Genomic DNA, 13,471 nt, shown 5'->3' with positions numbered 1-13,471 from the left:
TAAAGCAACTTGAGAAGCTTTTCTCTCATCTGCCTCTATGGCCTTAGTCGAAAGGCCAGGAAACCAGCGATCACTTGTTTGTCTGTGGGTGGGTTAAATGCATTTTCCTTTCAAACAAGTCCAGACTGGGAACCCACACACAACCCTCATTCCGGGTCTAAATTTAACCAAGAGATTGAGTTAATTGATCCATTCCACTGTGCCACGAGAGCCCTGCAAGTGGCCGTTGGAGAGGCTTGTCAACCTTTCCATGAAAAATCACCAATAAATCCGCTCAAGAGTCGCCTACAATTACAGCTGTCACTCTTCTCCGCTGTTTGGTTAGGATCCTGTTGCATTAGTTGTGGGTGTAGGATTGAAGAGGGATAGAGGAAATGACAGATGTAACAAGAGATTGGAGCTGGGGTTGTACGGCTTTTAGTGTACCTGAGATGGAAGACAAAATATGTCTGGATAAAATATGTACGGTTTGAATCTAATACATTTATACAAAAAAACATCACTGTGCCATTGGTTCTGGAGGGCCCAAGACTTCTGGTGGTTCAGCGACCTGCAACACATTTTACTGGACGTTTCTAGTAGGTACCTTAATAAGTTGGTTTAGGAGTTTTATTTGAATTGGAGTGTGTTTTGAGCTTGACCACTGTATCCTGATTTCTTTAAAGGTGTATGTAGGTTTTTGACTCATATTTAAAAAACATGCTAAGAGAACATACTTCTTTTTCTGAAAAACAATGCAAAAGTAATTTATTATCTTTTATAACCTGCCCACTGCCAGTTTATCCAATTAAGTTTCAGCATCTCGAGTTGTGTTACATTTAAGTCATGAAGGCTGCTTTAATATATGCGTGCGCGGCTGAAAATGTGACCTCTAGAGGACCGTATGTGAGGCTGCGATATGAGATACAGATTCAGAGTTATAAAAATTCACATAAGGTGATTTTAATTATCAAATAATATAAATATTAAAATCATAAACATGTGCTGATCAGCTTACAGTGGAAAGTTCACTCCTGTTGGTGTCATCAATCTGGAAACCTGCGTTTGCTTGGAGTTGTCTCTGGGGATAGGTGGAATAAAAAACTCTCCAGTGTTTTGAATTTGGACTGCAAGGCCTATGTAACCCACAGGTCCTACTGCACTCAACTCGAGTTGAGCTGGGCTTGAACTGGCGATTCTTTGCATGGGAGTCGGTTGCTCTAACAAGGAGGCTAAAGACCATGGCCTCTAGCGTCTGTCACTAGAGCACCTTTTGAGTTCAGAGGAGTGAGTTTTACCTGCATAGCACTTTGCTAGCTAGCATCCATTGCACTCAACCCCTAAACCTCACTCCCATCCCGGACGAGCCCCCAAGTGTAACCCACCACTCCTACTGCATCCAAACTGGTCTGAGCTGGGATTGAACTGACGATTCTTTGCATGGGAGTCAGTTGATCTAACAAGGAGGCTAAAGAAAATGGCCTAGAGCACCTTTTTAGGTCAGAGGAGTGAGGTTTACCTGCATAGCACTTCGCAAGCTGGCCTCCATTACACCTAGTTTAACCACTAGGTGTCAAACCTACACACTGCACCTTCAACAACATGCAAGCATCAGCTTTATGGCTAAAGATTAAATGTGAGAAACATACAGCACTAGCTCTGAGGGGGTCACTCAGGCCCCGGTGGGCCCAGTGGCAGATGAAGAAGAGACTGAAGAACCCTTTATTTCCCCTGATTAATATCAGCACCATCTTCTCCTTTCATCTCTTGTTATCCAACTGGGTCTATCTGACAAACGCAGACTTCCATTACTATTTTAATATCCTTTCTGAAAATTGCCGCATTTGGCTCCAGCTGAAGATTCCTATCAGTTCTGACCTGCTTTTTCTGCTCTCTGAAGCATTTTAATAAAGTAGGCTAATTTATTCATCTAGGATTCAAAGAGAACGATTCTGAGGAGATAATTTTGTGAAAGCAAAGGCCTGTGCGTTTAACGGAGGCTAAAGTGGCACGTGGAAAACAACAAGCCATTAGGAAAGCAGATAAGCGGAAAAAAATGTCTCATTAACTCAAGCTCAAAGAGGTTGGTTGTGTTTATTTTAGCGCATGTTTCTTATGTTGGTGCTTTGGTGGGATTTTTGACGATGTTTGTGCACCAAAGGAGGGAACAGTTGTGGCTTTTTGGTTCCCTTTTGATGCACTTGTGTGAGTGTGCGCTAAGTGCATCTTGGTTTCTACGGCGTACGATTAATAGGACTGTTAAAAGCAGCGATTTAGAAGGAGTCCGTTGAGAAGGAAGTGAATGCAGTGAAACAGTGATGACTACATGATTGAAGTACAGTTCTTAAGTGCAGACCTGAAGGGTTAGAAGCGCTCTCCGGCCCATTATATCTGATCAATGTTTCAGCCTCTACACTTTCTGATCAACTTACCAGCATGCCTTCAGCACCTTGCCGTGAAAGGTACGTAATGATGGCCAGTTGGGCCCGCAGGCAGCCATGCCCTGGGTAAAGTCATTGTTACCAGACTTTTACGAAGGCATGCCTTGGGAAAAGCTGGTGGATTCTTGAATGATAGCAGGGGCTTTAAAACCTCCAATGAGATTCCCCTGGCGGGCTAACAAGGCGCCACACTTGCCAGTTGGTATCATATAAGATCAGCTGTGTGAGGTTTGTGTGTGGGAAACGGTGTGTTAGGGAAAAATTGGCTTCCACCTAGTCTGCTAATGGTATTGTTATGCAATATACACACAGACAGATCTACATCAGCTCCATCATGAGAAGCAATTATAGGATATGGATGAATGTTTGCAGAATGATCTAATATAGAAAATTACAGTGTGATGGTTGTCTGAATTTGTGATGTGCTTCGCTGCACTTTGCAGATTCTGTGTTAGAAAGGAACAATTTTCTTTTTTTTCTGAATAGGAATATGAGCTCTGGTTGAGTTGGCTTCATGCTAGATTCTTGGTCCACGTGACTTTTTTGAGAGAAGGCTGCAGTTTTTGTCTGTACATTTTGATGTTATCAAGCTAGCAGTGTGATGGAGATAATAGGATTTCCTGCTCAACACCACCAAGAGTTTCGCACCAAGAAATAGGCTTTCTCTCCCCATGAGATTTATTCATAAGAAACAAAGATGTCATTTATGTCTTATCTATTATTTTGTTTAGTTGAGGTCAATGTGAGTAATTCACTTTAGTGGATGTTTGTCAGAATACATCAACAGAATCAATATGTAATGTCGCTATCCAAAATAACAATTTTTCACAATAGTAAATGTGAAAGGTACTGTATAAAGGTCAGTGAAATTTTTTGGGAGGAAATCTGTTTATATCAGATTTGTCACAATTATTAAGTCACAACTGCCAGATAATACAATGTCCATCCTGAATTATAGTTGACCTGGAGCTCACGGTTCGGATCACGTTATTGTTTTTAGCCATGGATCAGACCATTTTTCGAATCAGCCAAATAGGGGAAGAAACTACTGTAATTTGCTTTCGATTTTTTACAAAAGCAGTACTGCAAGATACTTTTGGTTTTAACAAACAGAACTTAGAAGCTGTCATTTTATTAAAAACAAAATGAAGAAATAATCAGCTGAAGAAAAATAAATTGTAAAATATTCAGTGCTGTGAAAAAATTACTGTTACTGCTACTGTTGCTGATGATGCTAAATGTACAAATCTAACGTTATAATTTGTACAGCACATATTTATTTTTAGTCTCATTTTCAATAAATGATTCAGTTATTCACTCATAAAACTTCATGTTTCATTGCTAGATGTATCATTTTTGAAGAATTATTTAGTAACATATTTTTGGTGGCTGGTTGTCGCCACCTATTAGTTAAATAATAATATAATAAAGAAAATTAGCTGCGCATTTAAATCCAATATCAACCAATACTGTATGGTACAATATGCTACTGTTTCTATTGTCAAAATTGCTTATACTATACATGTGTAACCAAGCAGTGCATTTGTAATAAATGTTTTGAATTGTACAATATGTCTTTTGGGGGTCAGTTATCAGCTCTGTAATGAATGCAGCCCAGGTAAGTGTCTGCGAATTGCAATGTTTGCCGCCATGCTGAGACTAAAACATTCTTGCACCAGGTGTAAGTGGTGCAATAGTTGTCATTTCTTTCTCCCACAGAGCAACGGAACGATGCACCTAGCCTTTGTTAGCAGTATATACCACTGCTTCTTTTACCTGACATTATGCAGCACTGTGTCGAATGTGAAAAATTGTCATCTGTCCTCCTCCACCCCTTTCCTCTGTCTCTGTAGCATGTCACTGTTAACGCTCTGTGTTCATCAGTAGATGAGAGAAAAAAAAGGTAGCGATGCTTTTTTTTCTCCCCAGTAGTGCCATCTCTGATTCATTTTTCCCCCTCTCATCTGTCATGTGTTTTCCATCAGTGGAAAATTGAAGAGTCCACGGAATATGTGAGTAACTCAAGTGTGAGCAGGTGGTTTGCAGCATTGGGCCTGCAGGGATGCTATGCTTTGTTTGTGTGTTCATCTATCGCTTTTACTATACTTCTCTCACTAACATTTTCCCCTTTGTTTCGCCTTTTAAGAAGGCATTAAAGGGATAGTTCACTTAAAAATGACTCACTATTTGCTCATCCTAAAGTGGTTCCAAACCTTTTCCCATTGACTTCCATAACAAATACTATAGAAATCAATGGCTACAAGTTTTAAGATTTGTTTAAAATATCTTCTTTAGTGTTTAACTGAAGAAAGAACGTCTAACTGGTTTGGAACAAGTAAGGATGAGTACATTTTCAGATTTGGGTGAACTATCCCTTTAACAGTTTGATTGAACTTCTTTGTGCTTGAAGGAACACTTCATTATTCAGATTTGACAACAGTTTTACAATGTTGAATCTATTTGGCGGCATTTTTAAGCACCTTTAGCTTAGCTTAGCATAGCATAAATCATTAAATCAGATTAGACCATTAGCATAATCAGTCAAAATAAAAAAGCAGCTTTGATATTGATATTACGCATCGCTTAAAAATAGTCTACAACTAGGTAACAGCGCTGCGTAATATCATTGCGCATGGTTTTACTTGAGCATTACATTGAATGAGCATTAAATCGTACATTTTACATTTTCCTAACTATTTGGAAAATAGCAACTTTTCATTTTCTGTTGGTTTTAGTACTCGATGTAACTACATAATGAATAGCTCCTTAAATTTTAAATATATTAATAGTATTACAGATTGGTTTGGCAAAAGTTCATTACATCTTAATATTGGGAAAAAGAGCTATGTCTGGGAAGTCAAACAAGAGCAGTAGATACTAGATTTTCTTTAACCAGTCATCAAAGATTGAAAAATAGTAGAGCAGGTCTCAAATTTTAAGTATTTAGGAACAATTATTGACAATAAACTGAATTTTCATAATATTCCCCATTATACTTTGCATGTATGCGCAAGGAGGATGCTAAGACCTTCCGGTTGGCAGCTGATGCTTATAAAGAGTTACATTCGGATAGCTTTGAAATGATAGTTTTAACGTCTTTGACCTAATACTGCTGTTGATCAGAACCACCTCCTGGCCTGATTATTTTTTTAAAATGCTATCTAAAGGGATGGAAAACAACTGCTACAAGGCATTTTCTCCTAGTTGTGAGATGGCATCTTTTGCCATTTAAATGAAGCCTCATCATTGCTAAAGTCAACATTTTCTTTTTCTTTCAAATGTATAACCAACCCAAACAAATGTAATTCTGCAAAAAGTTTGACACACACATAACCAGTACTGTCCCACTAACACAATGATTTATTAAGTGTCACTAAGTGAAAATAAAATAACATGTTGAAATGACAGAAAAACACATATCATGGTAAATGCTACACAACACAAACTAACTAAATGAAACATAAACTGCTCCCGATTAGAATCAACATGCAAACTAGCCAGAATAGTATCAGTAACGTACTTTTATTGGTAATTTTTGGAAAGTGCATGGCTTATATACCTGCTATATTCAAGGCAAGTCACCATGGCATGTAGTTCATTAATAGAGAGCATTCTCACATATAATATTATCTCATGGTTTGGTAACACAACACTTAAACAGAAGAAGAAATTAACACAGAAGAAATTAAAGAAGAAGAAATTAAATTATCAATCAGGTAAATAAGATACCTGGTTATAAACAACGTTCGCTGCTGATTGTATTTGATTCCTTTATGGAAAAAACTGAAGTTTTGATTTTTAAAGAAAGTAAACATCCCCTTAACTTAAATCTTACCATCAGGTTGCAGGTTTAAAAATCCCAAAGCTAGAAGAAATGCTTATAAAAAGTAATTTATCCCAATTGCAGTTGTTGTCTTAAATCTGATCACTGTTTGAAGTGAATGGGGTGGTTGTCAAGAAGGGTCTGCAGTAATATGTATGGGGCTCATTTGGTTTTTAAGTTTTTAATTTAATGTTGTTGCATAGATATATGCTCTAGATATAGCATACGCACCCTGAGCATGCTTCAATAGTGCCGCCACGTTTGTACAGTGCTCCCAGGACAAATGTCATTGAACAACACTAGTCAACCGCAAAGCCAATGTGAAGATACTGGACTTTAGCGCAGTTTACGGGTGTAATAATGAGCCCACAAAGAAAACAAAGCACAAAGGCATTACATTTCATAAGTAAGATTTTGTTTTTTACGATTTTGTATGTTACGAACTTTTGTGCTCAACAAGAAACGTTATTGATGATAATACAGTCTCTTACTGCACTGATCGTAAGGCAAAGTAGAACCAACCTGCACTAAATACTAGGCTTATGCTAGTTTTGTTGAATAAAGTAAGCAAACAATGTTAATGAAATATAACAACAAGATGCTGCGGTGCCAGAAACTTGTATTATTGTCAGTTAAAGAGAACATAGTTTACCTCTTATTTATGATTTACTATTAATATTATGGTTCTTCTGAGTGTGCCAGTTTAGGTTAAATTCAAAACACAATTCAGATTTTTTTATTATAATGTATTAAAAAGTGTCATGTTGGGTGCGTGTCCACAGTTCGCTGATTTATGGGTGTGTTGCTTTACATGTAAATTAGTTTCGGCTTTTGAATTCTAAACATAGGTTTCTGCAGCGGTCCGCATCGCCCAGCCGTCGACTTGAGTGTACCCTGATAGAAACCTATGTTTAGAATTCTAAAACGCATGCTAGTAAAGATCACAGGGAGCTTCTGGGATCGGGAGAAATGCAAACGGCTGAAGTATAAGGTAGACTCAATGAGAAGTACACATGTTTGCAAACCTACCAAAAGATACAACCAATTATTCCGATTAGAGCGATAATGTGGGGAATATTGCTCTTGTGTTGAGCCCAATGAGCCTTGCATCTAAAAATAGAGCTAGGGTGTTCCTTTAGTGATATCGCTTCGACTCACGCTGAAAATGGCGGACGTGAATCAACAAACTGAGGATATGATGACGCGCCTGTCAATCAATATTGGTGGGCGGGGGGACCGCTCTCCTACGTCAGGTAGCGGTCGATTTGAAAACAGCTCCAATTGGTCCACCGTTTTTTATGTTGTTAAATTGAAAAAAAAAACACTGGGTGTGCTTATATCACCCCAATATGACAGTCTATACACCATACATGCACATATGTCTGTCCAAACAGCTTGAAAAGTAGATTTTTTACAATAGGTGCCCTTTAAGTGAACGAGTCGTTTATAATGGAAATTCATTCACAAACTAATTGCAAACTCATTCATTAACAAACTAATAATTAAATGAATAATTATATTGGATAAATAAAGCTTTAAGTAGGAAAATTATCAAGAGATAATGCTAATGGTCTAATCCGATTCAATAGTTTGTGCTAAGCTAAGCTAAAAGTGCTCCTGGAAATCAGCTCATTGGATTAAAAAAAATGGTAAAACTTCTTCTTTCTCAAGTCTAAGAGAGTTAAAATGAACCTTTTTCCGAAAAAAAAAACATGGAGTGTTCCTTTAATATGAATTTGGACCAAGCGGCTAGAAAAAGAGATGGGAAATGCACAATCAGCAAGACAGCAGTTTGGGTTTTTTTGAGCATTTTTTTGTGCATTGTTGCAAACACTCCCAACTCGCACACACACATACACACCCCGAAAAAAACAGAACAAATTGCAGCATTTTCAGCATTATACTGAAGGTCACCCACTAATGCACTGTATTTACTAATGGTAATGATGGCGCGTGCTCTAAAGGTCTGGCCCCTGAGAGCACATTTCACTGACAGTGTAATGACTGCACTAATGACTTCTAGCATAGCAAGTACCTGTTATTCACTCACACGCACACACATAATCACACACACGTATCACAAAGAGCATCACTATTACAGCGCTGTTGTTGAATATTCCTTGAAGAGCCAGAAAGTAGAAGATTTTTCTGAAAAATAAACCCTCTCTCATGCTGAGATGAGAAATACAGTACGTGTACAGACAAACCACACTTTACTAGACAGAAAGAAGAGATGTTTTATGGAAGCTGAAAGGTGGGACTGGCTGATTTAAATAGTTTTAAGTTGATAGTTTTTGATTTGAGGTTAGCAGTTTTACCAAGGTTACTTTTACTTAATCAAAAATACAGTAAAAACAGTAACATTATGAGATATTATTATAGTTTTTTATTATATTTTAAAAGTTATTTATTACTGTGAGGTCAAAGCTGAATTTACAACACCATTATTTCTGTCTTTGGTCACATGGTATTCAGAAATCATTCTAATATGCTCGCAAACATATCTTACCTTTTATTATGTGAGTGTTGAAAAACTGTAAATACTATACAGCTTGTAAGGACCAACCTGTATATAAAACAGATAAAAAAAAAATCTATTTAAAATAGCATGTTTGCGTAATAAAAATAGTAACTTCTTTAAAAAAACATTGTTAGTTATTAGTCTAAATTAAAGATTCTCAAAGTAGGGCCCGCGGGCCAAAGTTGGACCATGGTAACCTTTGAATTGGCCCACCTTCCTATCTCAAAAGAGAGAGAGAATGAAGATGATGATGTGGTTGGGGCGAATGCCTTTGACAGAGATTGTTAATTATTCCGATTTGAACGTAGCCCCTTTTTTATTTATTTATTTTTTTTATTGCTGAGCTACAAAAAAAGTGTACTGAAATTAAATGTTTCAATTAAATGTTGGTAAATGAATCAGTATTTTAAAATGTAAAAAATGTCACATAACAAAAAGCAATAGCCGAGACATCAGCGAGCAGATGAAGGCAAAGGCTGGCGCAGCTCGACTAGTGTTTCCAGCATTGTACTCTGTTGTGGTATAAATGAGATTGTTTATGTTTTTACTGTAATAATACGTTTATTATAAAATGTTAAAAATTATATTGCGTTAATTAATATGATTTAAAGCAAAGCTTTAATGTTATTTTTAAATATTAGCGAATAAATTAGGAAATTACTCATGGCAAATTTAATGATATATGATGTGATAAATTCGGTTGGGTATATATTAGGCCCACATCTCTCAATCAAGTTTGGTGTTTGGAATATTATATAAAAAAGTTTGGGGACCCTGGTCTAAATGGCTGTCAATCTGACATATTGGACCCGATCACACACCTGGTGTAATAAGGCGATTTGTTGCTATTTTCAGACCAGCGCAATGCTAATTTTCAAGTTTTGCACCACGTTGTTTAAATAGCAAATCCATTTGTGCCACTTTGTGGACTCATGGGTGTGCCAGTTTAAAAAGGAGGTGTGTTAAGGTGCATTGTTGGTCCTAATGCTTACACATTGCTTAATACACACAAGATGTACAGCAATACACAAATAAATTTATACAAGGATCAAAATGTTACAAAAATGATTATTTTCTACAAAAAATATAATAACCACATATGTAGACTAATGGATGTCTTCAGTGGAGTGCATACAACACCGTTTCCTTACTCCATGAAAGTAGAGTAAAGAGAAAGTAAATAGGCTGAAGGGTAGAGGCTCGTTCTTTATCCTCACACTGCAGATGGTCTGATTTTTTTGCCAATGAAGCATTCAGTTTTTCCACTTACAAAGTCCACCATGTAAATAGCAAATGTGTCATAGCGTTATGCAACTGACTCTTAAAGGGAATGGGCGATGAGACACTGATTGATTTATGGCACGTTATGCTCAAAACACACCCATAACTCAACCATGTCTCAGATTTATTCACTGGAACTCTTTAATAATTTTTGTAATGGCTAGATTCAACTAGATTTTACTAGAATGGCCATAGTATTCATTCTAACTATTCGCATAAGACTAAGAAACCGAATTTGCATCAATCGAAATTGCGTTCGATTGAGATTTTAGAATTAAGCTTTGAATGTAAGCCATCATTTTTTAAATCATTACCCTAAAAATCCTCTTTTTTGTAACATAGCCAATAATTATTTTGTATCAGTTACTAGATACCCCGAATGTGAAAATGTTTTGAAAGACATGACCTCTAAAGTAAAGTTAGGTCTCCACTATCAAAAAGTTTAAAAAGTATGTTTTAGCTAACATAAAGTTGCTAGGCAGCAGAGGCACACTGGAAAAGGTAGCAGGCGTTTAAATGCATGCTGTCAATAATTTCCATTCAAGATAGAAATACTAAGAACTCTTTTGTCTACACAATCAATACCTGTGTAGACAAAAGTATCTACACAATATGTCTACACAATATGTTAGAATTAGATATACATGTTTAGGGAAATTCAGGGTACAATAATTATGTAGGTTTTACTTTAGCTTTTAAGTTATGTAATGGTCAAAATGACTGCCTCTGTAGTTCTAGTGTTAAAGACAATTTGAACAATTACAATAAATGTAGGCTTTATAGTACATGAAACATTATGTAAGTACTTGTGGTTTTTTTTTTTTTTTTTTTCAAGAGTCATACATAAATTTGTAATAAACCGCATTAGCTCTTATGTACAAAAATAATGTTCACAGCATTTTAATAATAAACAATAGACTATTGTTAACAATAATAGACTATCTTTAATTCCAGTAGATATTGGGTGTATTCATACAATACATAACATTATAGTTCTGGTTCAGAATGTAATGAGTGAATCATGACTGTGATGTTTATCTGGTGTAGAGTTTAATTGGAAATTGACCAAATTCCATCATTTCAGGAATCTCAGCCCGCTTGTGTCGTGTACCCCAACGTTCACACTTTCAACAATGTAGTTTTAATTGAGTTTTTGCATTTTTTGAGTGCATGAAAGCATGGACAGGGGTGCTAATAGAGGAGTTGCAATCGGTTTGACCCTTAATTTATAGAAGAAAAGCGCTGAATGATGTTACCTGCTTTCAGCGGAGGGACTGCTTCTGGATTATGAGTGTTGAAAACCTGTGAAGCCTAGCTGAACAGAGAAAACTGCAGACAACAGGCGGCTTTTAACTGTGTGTGTGTGTGTGTGTGTGTGTGTGTGTGTGTGTGTCTTTGTTCCTGAGCTTCCTCAAAAGATTCTTATAGTTGCGTGACAGGCCACTACAGTTTGGGGCCTGGCTTGCGTTACGCCGGTAAATCCTCTTACTGCCTAGATTTGGAGCATTAAGAAAAAGCTGCAGAAATGGGTGCACTTCAGTTACCAGTGTCGTTTTCCTCCCAGTGAAGCCTGACCCCATTTCTCAGTCCGCATCTCTGTGCCAGCAGACTGGCTGCCGTCTCTCTGGAGCCCTGCTGTTAGCCACCGCACCTGCTCTGCTGCCACCTGCCTGGAAAACATTCAGCACCAGCCAATCGCTTGCTCCGGCCAAATCGCTCTCTTTTCCTCTCCCGTGTTTCAGAGTTTTGTGGCAGCCTGTCAGCAAACTGAATTTCTGGAATCTAGGAATTCATATGTAAAAACGAGGATTTACACCTGACCTGGGGACCCCCTGTTGTCTTTAGTTAGTGTTTGTGGACAGTTAGAGGTTGTTCACTAAAGTTGATCTCTCAGATAGTGTGTGTGGGGTTTACTTGTCCTTGCCAAAATTGACCCCATTTTAATCTAATTTACTTTATTGTGTTATAGATAGAACATTTTGTTAGCTGTCAGATTATCTTTATATTCTGTGCACTTATTGTTTAGTAATCACTACGGCCAGACAGAATCTGCGGATATTTTTTTTACTATTTCTGCGCAGAATTTTGGTAAAAATCTGGGGATTTATGCAGAATGATTTTGGGAGTATCATAACTTAAACCTTAATATATTAAATAAAAAATAATACATTTTTAACTTTTATTTAATGTTCACAATGCAAATTCAATTAGATCCACTTTATTTGGTAAACAAAGCAAGTCTCTCATCTAATATATCTACTTAAAGACAGAAAATATTACTTTACAAACTGTATTGTAAATAAATCAAATGTACATTTTCATATTAGTCAATAAACAGAATCAATGATGGGCTAAAAATCTGCGGAATTATGCATGCACAGATTCCGTGTGTGCCAAGTAATCACATAAAAAATACATTTAAACACATTGTTCAAAATTCTATGCAGTGTGTACAGAACTAACTCAACAACTAGTTGTTAATGACACATTTAAAAGGGTATCAGTTATTTCTTTGCTTTTGCAGTGCCAGAAATCAGGGAAAGAAGAATGTCATGATTCTATAGTGTTGCCAGATCTTATGTGAAAAAAACGCCACTATAAGCCCAATCTTAGAAATGAATCTGCCACATACTGTACCAAAATATCACACCTCCGACCCAACTCTTAATCTTAATAATCATTACTTTAAAGGGCACCTATTTTACAAGATGTAAAATAAGCCTTTGGTGTCTCCAAAATGTGTCTGCAATGTTTCAGCTCAAAATACCCATCAGATTATTTATTATTTAATGCAGAATATGCCCATTTGATGTCTGAGAACAGTGTAGCTGTTTGTAGCCTGTGGCTTTAAATGCAAATGAGCTAGTTCTCCCCGCCCACCATTCCCACGTTTGTCTCATCATGCGTTATGCTAGATAAACAGCAGTCAGTGACAGAGACAGACTCGGATGAAGCTGAAATACAGCTTATTAGGCCCACACGGAATCTGAGTGTGCAGAATTTCTACAGATTTCTGCAGATTTTTAGCCCATCGTTGATTCTGTTTATTTACTTGTGTAAGTGTAAATTTACATTGATTCAGTTTTTACATTTATTTCAGTAATATTATTGACTAATATGAAAACGTTCATATAATTTATTTAGAATACAGTTATATTAAAAGTAATATTTTATGTCTTTAAGTAGATATATTTGTAACGAGGAGACTGACACGGAGGGATCCATTATGCAGTATTTATTAGTCACAGTCAAACACAAACATCCGATACGCACTAAAGTGCGAACACACATCAACCGTAATCAATAATGGTTTTGGGGCTGGCGGCTGACAGACACAGAGTGATTTACCAGGCATAGATCAGTGGCAGGCGGTGTGGTTCAGAATCCGTTAGACAGGCTTGGGTCGAGGGCAGGCAGCGTGGTTCA

At 37.0% G+C, this 13,471-nt stretch overlaps 1 protein-coding gene across 5 annotated transcripts in view; it reads left to right on the top strand.

The window, feature by feature from the left end:
- The window catches only part of ptprfb (protein tyrosine phosphatase receptor type Fb), a 370,826-nt gene that overhangs the window by 268,462 nt on the left and 88,893 nt on the right, over positions 1 to 13,471 (top strand). For 3 of the 5 annotated variants that reach the window (XM_056473241.1, XM_056473255.1, XM_056473233.1), the window contains one exon: positions 4,406 to 4,432. The exons of the other annotated variants lie outside the window; for them this stretch is intronic. In XM_056473241.1, coding sequence (XP_056329216.1) covers positions 4,406 to 4,432 — 27 coding nt within the window. The remainder of the gene's footprint in view (positions 1 to 4,405; positions 4,433 to 13,471) is intronic. 5 annotated transcript variants of the gene reach the window in all.

This window comes from Danio aesculapii, chromosome 2, assembly GCF_903798145.1.
Source record: "Danio aesculapii chromosome 2, fDanAes4.1, whole genome shotgun sequence".
In the NCBI taxonomy this organism is placed as follows: Eukaryota; Metazoa; Chordata; class Actinopteri; order Cypriniformes; family Danionidae; genus Danio; species Danio aesculapii.
This window is presented reverse-complemented; position numbering and strand designations above follow the sequence as displayed.